The sequence below is a fragment of the Ambystoma mexicanum genome, chromosome 8 (genome assembly GCF_040938575.1).
Source record: "Ambystoma mexicanum isolate Mex_15411 chromosome 8, UKY_AmexF1_1, whole genome shotgun sequence".
In the NCBI taxonomy this organism is placed as follows: Eukaryota; Metazoa; Chordata; class Amphibia; order Caudata; family Ambystomatidae; genus Ambystoma; species Ambystoma mexicanum.
In genome coordinates, this window is record NC_090929.1 from 1,011,380,050 (window position 1) to 1,011,394,585 (window position 14,536).

General features: G+C 43.0%; 1 protein-coding gene across 1 annotated transcript in view; it reads right to left on the reverse strand.

The window, feature by feature from the left end:
* LOC138472655 (mucin-5AC-like) overlaps positions 1 to 14,536 on the reverse strand; it is a 515,681-nt gene that overhangs the window by 313,228 nt on the left and 187,917 nt on the right. The window contains exon 4 of the mRNA XM_069610941.1: positions 294 to 326. Within this exon, the coding sequence (XP_069467042.1) occupies positions 294 to 326 (33 nt within the window). The remainder of the gene's footprint in view (positions 1 to 293; positions 327 to 14,536) is intronic.

The window sequence follows — 14,536 nt, forward strand, 5'->3', positions numbered from 1 at the left end:
GTGCGATCGCTGCCTTTGCTGTCTGATCACTGGCAACAGACCACTGGCATGCTGACATGCTTTCTGTTCTCACTATTGCACTGTGCACTCAACAACGCTCCGCCACTCACCACCACAGTACATACATCCGGTCTCTAAATTGTTCATTTCGAACTCTAGCATACAAATCCCGAATATCCTTGCTTCACGCATATCAAACGGGCTCGGGGCATAATGAGCGAAGCGGGAGGTTTAAGGGGGGGTGGCTCTATATTAGGCTTGTGCTACTGTGCCACAGTGTTAACACTACTTACCAATGGGAGAATGTCCATCTGATGTGTATCCACCTGCACAAGAAAAATAATATACAGTTGTGATCACATAATTGTCACCGATGAGTCAAAATAATGATATCACTCTTTCATGTAGCGCTTCATACAGGGTTCCTCTTGCTTCCAACAGCTGTAATATTAGGTGATTTTGTCACCAAAGTAATCATTCTTAATGTACCTACCTGGGAAGGATAAAGGGCTGAGTCAGCCCTACTAGGATCACACTTGTGTACTGCAGGCAGAACACATGTGTGCGAGTGCTTAACTCGCTGAGCCATCTTGTTTTGCTAGGCTGCCTGGCATGGTGTCTGGAGAGCAAAACAAAGTAAATATAAAGCACTGTGGCAAGTATGTTTAGCTGCCCCCCAAAAGATCCTTTTTGGGTACGTGTGCAGGAGGCCTTTTCCTCCTTCACACCCTGTCTGTGGAACAAGTTATCAACGGAGATCAGACAAGCCTCCCTCCTCCAGACTAAAGAGCAGAGACTTGAAGACCCAACACTCCAAAGAACACCTTGCCAACCGCTCCTCTCCACCCTACTCCTGCACCCATGGTTGCACCCAGGGGAGTATCCAGCATTGCAAGAGCGAGTGGACAGGGGGGTGAGCCACGAAAAAAAGTCATGCTACTCCCCCCCCCCCTAAATGCAGTGGGCTCAATTCCATACGGTCTTATTCACACCCCCAAACCGCCCACCCTTGCCCCAATCTACTGTGTTGGTAACATTAGTGACAGATGGCATTTTAACACATAACACAAAATAAAACTGCAGGGTCATTGCTGATGCAGGAAACTCATGCCTTAGAGTTTCTTTCCAGGCGCTCTGGGGCAAAATACATGCAAACCTCCTAATTTGCAAATGGATTGCACCAACAAAAGTGACTTCACAGGAAAGGGCATCGCAAGGAACATCATCAGTCTTTGATACTTGGAGGCACCATGGAAGTGACTTTAGAATAAGTTGCTTAAGTAAGCCAAGTGGCAAATAACTTTGTGGTGCCAAATACCTACATTGCACAATTATTGCATACACAGCAACTCTACAGTCTGTATGTTTTGTTTTTCTATAGCATGAAAAATTAAGATAAGCTATGAAGTGAATCAGAATCACTTACAGAGCTGCAGATAAGACACAGTGGGCCTCATTACACGGTAGGCGGAGAACCATGGCGCTATTAGTGCCATGGTTCATGCCGGTAAAATACCGGCACTGCCTTGGTGGAAAGGGGAATTACCGCCCCATTCCAAGGTTGGCGGGGCGGTAATTCCCCCTTCCACCATTGCCCTTCCCCATTCCCATTTTTGCCCCATAGGGCTTTATGGGAATCGGGAAGGCGCTAATTATGGTACCGCAAATTGCGGTACCGTAATTAGCTCCACTGGTCCCTTTGCGGGTTGGTTTTTAACGCCTGCAAAAAGCAGGCGTTAAATTCCCCAACCCGCAAAGGGACCTCGTAGTAAGGAGGTAAGGATTTACCGGTACCGGTAAAATACTGGTACCGGTAAACCCTTACCGCCTACCGTGTAATGAGGCCCAGTGAGATTACATGATTTGCCCAGGATCACACACTTTGGTTAAATGGTGAAACCATGTCAGTGGACAATTCAAGCAACTGAGCACATCTCCCCAGGTTTAGTTGGATATTTATTAAGGTTTTGCTTTGCATTTCATGTGCTTAAATAATACTTTATTTATAGTAATGCCTTGGAAGCAACCCACAGTACATAATAAACTATCCTTTCATAGTAAACTAACTATACCCTATATACATTGTCATAGAAATATGCTGAGCAATAAGAGTATGGCTTTAGTTTTATTCTCCCCATCCTGCATGCAGTCACAATAGCATCGTGCAGATTAAACTGAGGCTAACAAATCCCCCTTGGGTTTTAAAGCCATAGTCATTATTTCATAAAGCATGCAGCATTATGCACCCTTCTCACTTCTGATCACTCCCTCCCATTCATATTTCTAAAGAGGTGAAGGTCTCTGCTAACAGTCCCCGCCTTCCCATCAGTGCCTAATGGCTCACATTGTAATTATCTGTTGACACAGAGCAACGGGAGAGCCCCTATGCTGCCCAGAGCGCCTTGGCACATTGTCCTGGCAGGACACCTCTCCTGCTTGGAAGGGTAATGTGTCCTGCTGCCAGGACAATGAGCGTGCTCAGCAGGAATTGCTCGGCACACATTGTCCTGCCAGCGGGACCCCTTTCCCGTTGGGCACCCTCATTGAGGCGCTGAAAGGGAGAGGTGTCCCACTGACAAATGTCCTGGTCTGGCTCTTAAAAGAGCTCTGGGGGGAAGCTTGCCCCCCAATTTCCCCTCTCTTGGTACGTCACTGGATGCACCCCAGCCCTGCTCCACATTACAGATATCTCTGTTACCCATGTACGCTGTCACACTTCAATGCATGCCATAACGCACAATACTCTGTTGAGCCCTAGCTGGGTTTCCAACCTATACATATATTTCCACCAAAAATTGGTGCATCTGATTGTGCAAATCAGATGCATGTGCCCTAGGCACATGGGCAAAGGTGCCTGGCATCAGCAAAAGAGGAGTTAGTTCACTTGGAAATAGCCCTAACAAAAGGTATCCAATCAACCAGATCCAGGGTCGGACTTGGGCACCAATGAAAAAGTGGCCCACGGTTGCAAATGGCAATTCATTCTTTTTGTGACAGACTGTTTGAATAGTACCCAAGGGGCAGTTTTTTGATAAAATGTGATGCAAATTGTGCATTTTAAAGATATTTGTTCAGCAACACTATTCAAAACTACTAGCCACATAGTTAAGTAACTCATCAAAAAGTCCCACATTGGCCAAAAAGGTGGCCCAATTTGAGGGGAAAACCTGGCCCACACCAGCATTTAGCATTTCTGGTTCGGCCATGGGCCTATTGCCCTATGGGCCAGTCTGAGCCTGACCAGACCTTGTTCTTGGTGGAATGGACACGGGAGGAAAGTCTCCTAGAGTCACACAAATGGCTATGAGCAATGACATCCCCTTTTCAGTCTGCGGGTCCAGGGCTTGGGATCTTGTGAGTCTAACTTTTCACAACAACTGCTGATCCAATCAATATCCATTTCATGGAGAAGGCGCCCTTGGCTACATCCATTCTGGGATCAGAGCGAGGCCAGCATGGGAAGTGTTTTCCAGCACAGCATGTGAATACTGGTAGGTGTTTACCTTATTCAAAACCCCTTATTTTACAACAGATCTAAATGTGCTGCCTGGATTTGATAGAAATGATTGTGTTCCTAAACATATATTGGACTGTGGCTTGGAAATAGTTATAAAGAAGGCATTTGGAAATGTCTGATATCGGGATGAGGGCATGCTGTGGAGTTCGCATCATTATGATATTATCATCGTGCCAATGTTTTTTTATTCTTTCTTTATAGTTCTTGCTGTGAAAATACGATACTTATATGCCGAGACTGTTTTACCTTGTGTTTTTATGGATTTATTTTGAATAAAGCTTGTTGGTCTGTCGCTGTTGCTTAACTACCTTTACTAAATAATCTGAGCTGGAACATTTACAAAAAAAATAATAAGTATTGACAAGTACTGTTTGCTGTGGACTGCATCCTGTTGCTGGACTTGCGATTAGAGTGCCGTTGGAGTCTCGTGCTACTCTACCTCACGGTCACCGGAGCGGCTTTGGTGTTCTGTGACTGTTTTTTCTTCCGGAGGACGTCTGATCCTGTAACACTTAGCCTGCCTGACCCTGACCGCCAGAAAGTGGAGGTTGCCTACTCGAGGGAGGCTCCGCCCCCCTTTGTTGTGAGACGCCCCTTCAGCCTCTACTTATACTCATTTCCCGGCGCACCCACGCCGCGCACCAGCTAAGTACTGACAAGTACTGTTTGCTGTGGACTGCATCCTGTTGTTGGACTTGCGATTAGAGTGCCGTTGGAGTGTCGTGCTACGCTACCTCATGGTCACCGGAGCAGCTTTGGTGTTCTCTGACTGTTTTTTCTTCTGGAGGACATCTGATCCTGTAACACTTAGCCTGCCTGACCCTGACCGCCGGAAAGAGGAGGTGACTCTTTGCCCCCATTGAAGTGATGTGCCCCCATTGCTAGTCCTTACTAGTGTTATTTGGCAGGTGGTGTGCCTAATACCCCCCTTTATTTCTTTTTTAAGGTTGCTTACTCGAGGGAGGCTCTGCCCCCCTTTGTTGTGAGACGCCCTTCAGCCTCTACTTATACTCATTTCCTGGCGCACCCGTGCCAAGTACTGTTTGCTGTTTGCGGGTCGCCAGGTGCCTTGTTACAACTTGCTGGGTGGCTGTCTCGCTGTCTAGCGAGGAAGTGGGGTATTGTTGATTAATATTATTTGTAAACATTTTTTTCATTGTCAGGTATTTTGTGGTATCTCATGCTATCTTATTTTCCTTTATTTAATTATAATTTATTATTGTGCTGCTGCTGGTGTGCGAGGCGGCATTCCATTTCTCTTTCTACCCAGGTTCATGCTACTTGAGAAGTAGCAATAGTTGAAACCTGTGTAAATTGAGTAATTGACTTATTTATTTATCTGCTTATTTATTAATTTGTTTATTTACTGTAATTTATTATTGTATTAAGTCAGCTGCTGAATGACACATTTTCACTCTGACCACCAGTATGCCACCCATTTTAGAATTACGAGCAAAACTGGATGGTCAAGGTCGCGACAATACATCTAGAAAAGCACTCTCACAGAGTCGTTTAACAACTTTATAACCGAGCGCTGGTCGTGCAATTTCTAAGCGTTCAGCTTCAGTGTCTGATGATATTAGATTATGCGCAAGCGAGAGAGCAGTTCTTGAGGGTTAAGGCAATGTTGATGGTGTGTTCCATTCCGCCCAGTCTGTCCCTTTGGTAGCAAGTCTGGTAGATCAGCCACCTTGTATCATGAGTTCTGACTCCTCACAGTCAAATGCACCAGGACCTACAAATGTTGAAAGCAGTTCGAATGGTGCTCCTACAGACACCATGATAATGGCCGCCTGTCTTTTGAAGACATGCGAACATTATCATTTGACTTACCGGGTGATAAAATGCCACAACCTGTACTATGCTCTGTTCTGGGCCAACAAAAATTGAGGCAAGCTCATGCGCACTTGACAATGATAAAGGAAATCAAAGAGGAGGACATTGAATTCCTGAACCTCACAAATAAAACTGAGGAAGAAATTAATGAAGTGTTATATATATGCTCGAACACTGGTGACCTAATTCAGCTTGCAGCCGGTGATAAAAGTTGCTCCAGTACAAATATAGAAGCCCTATCGCCTGTGCTGTCCCAGGGTGAAGTGCATGCAGTGGAGCCAATAACTTCACCTATAAATAATGCAAACCCCCCTATCGAATCTGCTGATGAATCAGTTTCATTTATAGCACCCACACCGAGGTAACCACGTTTTGATCAGGGTGCACGGGTGTCTGATTTCTTTTTGAATCCCGTTTACAAAGATAGGAGTTCTTTTCCAGAGGCTACGGCCTTGAACAATACTCTTGCGGCCATGAATACGGCTTTACTGGCCGTTGCGAAACTATATGAGGTCTTGGACCTGAAAGTTACCAAACAGACCGCCTATATTGAACAACTACTTCTAATAAACTCAAAGATTGAGTTTCAATCCAAGACGGTCCCGCAAGTCCCTAAACTGAATAGTGACAAACTCTTACAGTCAGCTTTCACGCAAACACTTGAGACCGACTTAATTTCTTCTTTGCCCATGCAGCCGACCATCGAGCCGAACAAGCTCGGCTTAATGGCTGTAGAGCAAAGTACAACTCTCAATTTAAACTTCACAGCGAGGCTAATCCAACTGCCAATTCCCCTAAAATGCCAGAGACCTTAACATCTGCCTCATTAGTGGCATCAACATGTTCTACAGTTATCGCTACTCCTGCGGCCACGTTACAGACTAAGAAAGATCGGCCTCTTCAAGCCCCAGCTGCCACAAATATATTTGAAGTATTTAGCGCGGTAGCTTCCAAATCCAGCAGCTCACGAGCAAGTAGAAAACGAAAAGTGCTAGTGGCTAAATCTCAGATACCTAGCTCAAAGCTGCCCATCGGAATTAAACGGAAGAATGTAATGGACACGCACATAGATCAGTCTTGTATAATTCCTTCCAAGTACAGCACTCACGCTCAGGTTTTAGAGCAGAGGGTTGTTCCAGAGTTGCCATACAAACCATTAGATGATTTGGCACAGATGGTGACAAGCATTGAAAATCAGCGAGCATCTCAGACAAACTTGTCGGAGGCAACTCCACCAATGTATTCTGCTGTGACTGCTCCGGGCATGCCTGTACTGGCAGCAATTCAGAAACAGATCCAAAGTTCAATTGAATCTTATTTAAAGCTTCGGCCTAGTCAAGCATCCTGTAACCAAGCTTTGAATCACCTTGCTGCTCATGCGCCCTCATAGCCTCGGGTCTGGTGCGCAATACAAATGAATAAACTAAACTAAACTAAACCAATCATTGCAGATTCCAATGGGTGAGAATTGTAGTTCACAACAACCAATAATTCCAGTACTTCATGCCACAGCCCAGATCTCTAAATCTAATACTGTGCAAAACATAAATATGAATGATCTCACAGTGCAGATCGCCTCAACTACCGAAGCTCCTCAGAAAGCTGACAGTCCTACAAATAATTTACAAGAAGAGATCAAGGCTTCGGTTGAGGCGTATTTGGCTCTGAATTCCAAAGTAAACCCAGCTGAAAATCAAAACATCACCCATTGCAAATGCTCTAGGCCCCAATTTCAAATCTGGTGCCAGTCTCACGACAAGAGATACGGGATGAAATTAAAGCGTCTATTGAAGCCTATGTCCAGCAGTCAAAGGCCATTAACCAAAATGTTATGACCGAAAAAGGGTTTCCCACACTTATGCCCTTATTAAAGGGGTCCCAACCAGCCTCTTCTAGCCATCAGGAGAGGCGGGCATGGTCCCCAGCAAGATTGCCAAACCAGACAAGAGATCGACCTGCTCAGAATAAGGAAAAAAAGACCAGACTTACCATCACTTTATTATTAAGTGCTGGGACACGCCATTTAAAACATATGATTTAAACCGGTCCAGTGTTCTCAACATCTGTGCAGAAATCTCGGCCTTATCCGCTATATCATCGGTGGATATTGAGCAGATTGAATTTATAACCATACCGATTTGTCCTCGGCCCGGTTATATATACGATCATCCTTGGTGGCAGAGACACTTTGGCAGGCTAGAATGTTCTTATTTGATTTAGGATTTAGTCTAACACAAGAAACCTTATCTGATCCTCCAATGTTGCAAGGCCATATGTCCCGAATCTTTACATCGACTCGTAATAGTCTACCCCAGCAAGGTTTTACAGATCAAATAAGTCCTGCATAACTATGCATAGATATGAAAGCCTTAAGTGTGATCTCCTGGAACACTAGAGGGCATTGTCACCATAATTCCATTTCCACTGGGGAACTGATTGACACCCTCCAGGAAACTTGGCTCTTATTGCCTCCTATCTGGGACTCACATGTAATTTTGTTTACACCGGCAGAAAAGGTTTTCTGGGTAGACCTAAAGAAGGTTTATTATTAGCGGTCAAAAAACAAGTTTCCAACTGAAACTTTGTCAGTCTCCTTCACCATCCTTTCAAGTAGTTATATTTTCTACCAGTCATCAAAAATGAGCAATAGTAAATATTTATTGGTTCTCCAATACGTTAAAATCTGATGACTTTTTTGACCAGCTTGTGAAAATATTAGATTGCTTAGCCCTAGAGGCCGGATTGATGTACATTGTAATATTAGGTGACCTTAATCTTCATCTCATACCAGACGGGATGTGGATTTAACAGGTGATGAGTTGACTTGGTCTACGATTATGGCGGCGCGCAACTTTCTCATGATAAACGGCAATGTGAGGGGTGATACCCCCCGCCCAGGCAATTTAGCAAAGAGGCACTCAGCATGCCATAATAGATTATGTATACATCAATGCAAATGTATTTAATTGCGTGCAAAAGCTGGAGGTGATACAGACTGACCTAAGTGACCATAACAAACTAAAGCTATCATTTCAGATCAGAAAACCCCAATCAATGCTGTCGATGAATGCAAACATATCAGATGTTGTAGTTAACAACGGGGATAATAGACTGAAATGGAATTGAGCAAAATTACAAAGCCTGGACCAAAATCTTGAAAAACTGTATCAAAGCCCTGGTTTGATGGAAAAAGATTATACACTTGCCATGCAGATGTTTAAACGAATTGACAGTGGTAACGGTTTGATTAAGCAACAACATATTCATTTTTTTGATTTGGATATTAAGTATAAAAAAGCTGTGCTAAGACGTGAAATTCGGCAGTTAATGAAGTGGAATAAGGTAGACTCTGCAATCAAAATTAAATCACTAAAGCGGAAATACAAAGAGTGGCTTAAAACTAGAAGAGCCAAGCAATATGAATTCGACGGGGCGGCCACGCTGAAGCAACTTGTAACCAAATCTACTGCCGGCATTTGGGCCCTGCTCAATCACACCTCAGATAACCCCCAAATCATTACCCAGACTAATTTGATATCGGCTGAGACATGGCAGATGTATTTTCAAAATGTATATCTTTCACCCTTTCCTGATATGCGACTATGTCTTCATTCGGATATAGTAGCCCATGGGTTTTTATTCGACATCGATGACATAAAGCTCTGCATCACAAAACTGAGCACTTCTCGAGCGGTAGGTCCTGATGGACTGCATAATGCTATGCTAAAAATGTATGTCAATGAGTGGGCAGGAATTCTACATCGTATTTTTGCTCAAGTCTTTAAATCTGGCTTAATTCCCGAAACTTGGAAAAAGTCCATCATCCTCCCTATTTTCAAAAAGGGGGATCGAGAGGCACCCAAGTCCTACAGACCAATAGCATTATTGGACTGCCCTGGCAAATTGTTTGCCGGGTTGCTATTAAATGTATTTAATACTTGGCTGAACTGTAGAATCTCCGAGATCCATTCCAGACAGGGTTCTTGCAGGGTATAGGCACCGCAATCAATATTATTATTCTTTCAAGCATCATTCATAAAGCCTACCAGTGCAAACAGCCTCTCTATTTTGCATTTATTGATTTTAAAATGGCTTTTGATGCCGTCCCCAGAGAGCTCATTTATAAAAAACTAGCAGTCTCTAACTGCCCATGGGAAATTCTGAAATGGATCATTCAATTGCATACAAACACTACGATCCAGGTCAGATTGACAAAGGACGGATTGTGAACTGCCCCTATTGAAACCGCCAGAGGCCTGAAACAGGGATGTTTGCTGGCATCAGCTTTATTTAATTTCTTTATTTCAGATGTTCAACAAACCTTTGCCAAACTGATCACTGATTCTCCAAAAATCATAGGGGTGCAAATTCAGTGGCTATTATATGCCGACGATATGGTATTAATGTCAAACCCCCCCAAAGGTTTGCAGAATTTACTGGGTGCCTTGGATCACTATACTCAAGCAAATGGTATAACCATTAACATTGCCAAAACAAAAATAATCCAATTTGGTACAAGAAAACAAAGTCTAGCCCGGCTTCAATGGCCATTGCAAAATTGTCAAATTTCTGTTATCAATGCTTATGTGTACCTGGGCATGATTATATCCAATCAGCGTGCGCACGACCAGTATAACAAACAAGGGCTGCTATATCGCAAGCCCGCATTATTAAGGCCAGATACTGTAAATTCTCTATCTCACTTACTTAAAACTAAAAGTTGTTCCTGTTATTCTGTATGGTGCCGAGACCCAGAAAATAATGACCTATTCTTATTGGGCCCTGAGAGAAGGTCGCTTCTGGAGGCAGGTGTTAAATTTGCCTAATTCTCAACCGCTCCCACTTTTGAGATATGAACTGGGCTTAATTTCGGTTTATGAAATTTATAAATGGAAATTATGTGCACTATATCGTAAATGTTTATTGAATCAACTGACAAAAGGAATTGCCAACATTATCTCTACATATCTACCGAGTTCATGGGATAACTTTCCAAAAGTGTGGCGTTTAAAAATGCATTCTATTCTAGAAAAAGGCACAAGTAGATGCAATCGTGTTAATGGAGAACCCAAATAGGGCTAAAACAAAAATTTGGGAAGCTGACTGGATATATACTCGTATGGATTGTGCCAATTACAGAAACTTTATGGAATACCCATTTGAACTGAAACGCTATAATAATGTGGCAAATTATATGGTAAGGTCACCCAGTCCAAGCCATCGCGATGACTTTGAGATTTAGGCTGAATCTATGGTTGACAAATGATGTGCTGAATAGATGTAGCAATGATGGTACTGTTTTGCATTGTCGATTCTGTAAACAGTATGCAGAAACTCTTAAACATTTATGCTCTGAATGTGAAGAATTGCTATTAGTCCGCTGTGTTCATTTTAAGCATCTATTTACGGAATATCGGGACCTGAAAACAGAGAAATTATGGGATCTGTTATTTTATACCAAGAGAAAGGCAGTGAGATATGCTGTTGTAAATTACCTTCATCAATTGAAACTAGCAATGTATGTACCCCTGAAATGATTGTATAGAGCTTTGCTCAATTATCGAGGAGGATTCTTGAAAATTGGTTGTCTTATTTCAGCCTTTCCCTTTTTCTTCATTTATTTTTGTTTGTTTTAATCATGATTGCATAACTGTTGTCTTAATATCTTCATGTTCTTGTATTTGATTTTAATTTACAATATTAATGTGTTTCTTTTTATCATCTTTTTTCATTTTACTATTGTCATTTTTTTTGTATATTATTAAGTTGAAAGGTCTCGAGCTTCTCGTGACAACTAATAAAAAAAAAATTAAAAAAAGAACTACATTTCCCATGAAACTCTGGAGATCTGTAGTCTAAAACGTTATGGCTCCGTACAGTAATCAATCCTTGGAGCACTAGCCATGTTCTCACTTCGTATATCTAAATGGCATCCAGTCTTACAAGTGGTATAAAAAACAGAGAGTTGAAAGACAGATACCAAAATATATTGATTTAAAGCCACGTCTTTTGAAATTGGTGTGCAGAACTGTTGGGGGATGGAGGGTGGTGTTTCTTCTTCGAAATGGATATGATAAACTGATCAAAAGACGGCTCACTTATTTGAAAATGAGACCAATGCAGTGTTTTTTGGCAAGAACCAAAAAGACAGGGAAAAAATGAATGGAAGAGTTGACTGTAATTCGGCCAAACGAAAATCATGTAGGCCGAAAATGTCAAACAAGTGTCCCATTCGTTTGCATTACAGTGAAGAAGGGCAGCGGGGTGTCCAGGGTCAGACTGGGACAAGAAATGGGCCCAGTCACCCAAAAAAAGTGACCCACCCCTTCCGTCAGAAAAGTGGCCCACCCCTCGCCTCATGACCCTTGACCTCTGATGGCATCACCAGAAGTTAAACTCTAAATATAGTGGGAGTAGCTTCGCTGTTAAAGCGGCACAACTGTGGAACTCCCTTCCAACTGATCTAAGGGAAGATCTCCCTTACCAGAAATTCAGATCTAACCTAATCCAATGGCTAAAAGACCATGATGTCTAACCTCTTGCTAACATCATTTGGGATCTCTTGTATATTTTGTATATTTACTCTGCTCTACTTTTATGCTACACTTGCACTATTGTAATCTTATTGTACATGCTGCCTTGATTTTCTGACACTGCAGGTCTACAGCACTGTAACCATATCTGTATTTCCTGATTATTTGTAACATGTAAGCTTAAGTTGAACAACCCTCTTTCTGCCTTCGCGCCCGAATACCCCCAGGTCTGGTGCACAATATAAATAAATAAACAAACAAACAAACAAATTTGACCCCACCCCAAAGTGACATCCCGGGAAGCGATGAAATACATTTCACCCCTTGACAGAACAGGAAGTGGCATCAAATAACATTGTCCCTAAGTACACTAAATTACTGTGAATGCAAGCAGACGTCCAAGGCCAAATGATAATATGTTATTGTATAGCACTTACGCTTAAGCTCTTTTTTTTATAGAAAAAATATGCATACAATATCACCCAACCTGTGTTGGCACTCATTTATAGACCTAAGAAGGATAAAAGGCTTTTTGAGGAGAAAAAAAAAAGAATTTGAAAACAATATATTTTATTTTCAAATTTTTTTCCGAACCGGACCAAGCATGTCCAGAAACCGGCCCCCACTCCCCAGGGATGATTTCAGCCCGGCCAAGGGCCGAAAGGCAGAGGGGCCAATCCGACCCTGGGGGTGTCCCTCACACACTCTTGTTCACAGTAATGTGAGCAGGAGTTGCGGGGGTGTCCCCTGCACCCATCTCAATAAAGATTTTAAAAAAAGGAAAAGCAGACCTTGCAGTGTCGGTTCCCATACACGCAAGTAAAGGGAACCGGCATCGGAGAGGGATGCTGGAGACCGCGGCAAACAAGGAGGTGTAAAGGAGTGAGGGGCAAGGGGACAGTCTGAAATGTTCGGGGGAGAAAAAAAAGAAAGTTATTTTCAGTAAAATAACTTTCGGTCTTTTCTCCTTGAAACATTTCAGCTTCGGTTTAATCACAGTAAATCGTTTTTTTTATGAATGTGCAAGGCAATATCCACTTGGGCCTGGACCATCAACCATATGACTCTCCTCGTCAAGGTGGGAAAGGCAGCTGGGTTAAAAGTTCTTGACATAGAAATGCGTCATTGAGACAGGGTCAAGGATTTATTCATGACTGCTCTTTTTTCTCACACTCGTGGTCCTAACTTAAGGGATCGTCTTGTTAACACAAACATTTGTCAATCTGTTGTTATGTTACCAAAGGGAATGTGATATTTCGATGTATGTGAAAAAATCGAAAAAGTGGAAAGTCAGCGGGAGAACAAAAAAGTTTATTTATACAAATCATACAAAAATGTCGTAAAAGGCAGCAAAATGACACTGTGAACACGCCCGCCCCTTATTTACCTTTTGGCGGCACACTTCGATGAGTGCCGCCGATTTCCCTGTCTCCCTGCAATGCCATTTCCCTTGACTTACGTGGATGTGAACCGGCGCTCCATGGTCCTTTATGGTTTTGGTACATTTTGGTTGTGTAACCACCAGAATATTGCCAACACATTGCTAATTTAAAGAACTGTAAAGGGGAGTTTAGGAGCAGTGTAACGCCTGGGCGATGAAATGGCCGAAGCACCATTTGGACTGACACCCTCTCGCTCATGTCTGGCTGCCTGCTGCTGATGTTGTGGAAGCTGTGCCAGGTCCGAAGTAGGAGCAAAATGACTGCAATTAACTATATGCCGTGTTTTTTTCTCATTTGTATGCAACATTGATTCCATTTCCTGTTGGACTATGTTCAAAGTCTGCAGAGTAATCTAGTTCTTGCAACTAGACGATGGTGCTGCCGCGTGGCATTGTTCTCCTCCCGGGGAGCTGTTACAGCCTTGCCTGCAGGAATGAGCGATATGACGCACTCCCCCCGTCCGCCGCCATGCAGACTTCTGTGGGGAGCAGTGGTGGTACTGTGCGTCCGTGCCTGCTGCACGGTGAAGGCAGAGGGGAATCAACCCAGGAACCATTTGGGCAACAATTTCCTACACAATAGCCTTCATAAGGACCCTAGAGGTCGAAACACGTGTCGGCTGAACATACTAGACTATATGTCTTTCTCTTAAATGAAAACCACTGGATATCACTCAAATAATTGTGCGGATAGTCATCCTTCTCCTAAAAATAAACGCGAGGTATCCAGCACTGTGTCTATTATCCCTTACAAAAGGAGGTGAGGGCACCACCTCCTACAACCCGTGACCTTGCAGCTATCCAACCAATCTCAGAGGGAAGCGCTGGAAGGGTTCCAAACTAGGGCCCCCCGTTTTCCTTGTAATTCTATGTGTGTACCTATGCTGTCTATGCACGCGTGTGAGCTAGGTACATGTGTTGCAGTCTGTACACATGCGTTATCTGTGTGTTTTTACTGCCTATTAACGTTATCTGTGTGCAAGTAATACGTGTTGTCCAAGTCTGGAGTTTGCACATGCATGTTATTTATTAGAGACCCTGTCAATTACATATGCAGTCTATGCATACGTATTTTTTCTCATCAATAAGCACAGTGTATATGCAAATGTGCTGCGTATGTATACCTGCCACCAAGGTGTGTGTGATGTTTGTGTGTAGTGTGTACCTTTGCTGTTTATATATATATCTGTTGAGTGTATGTGCTGCTTA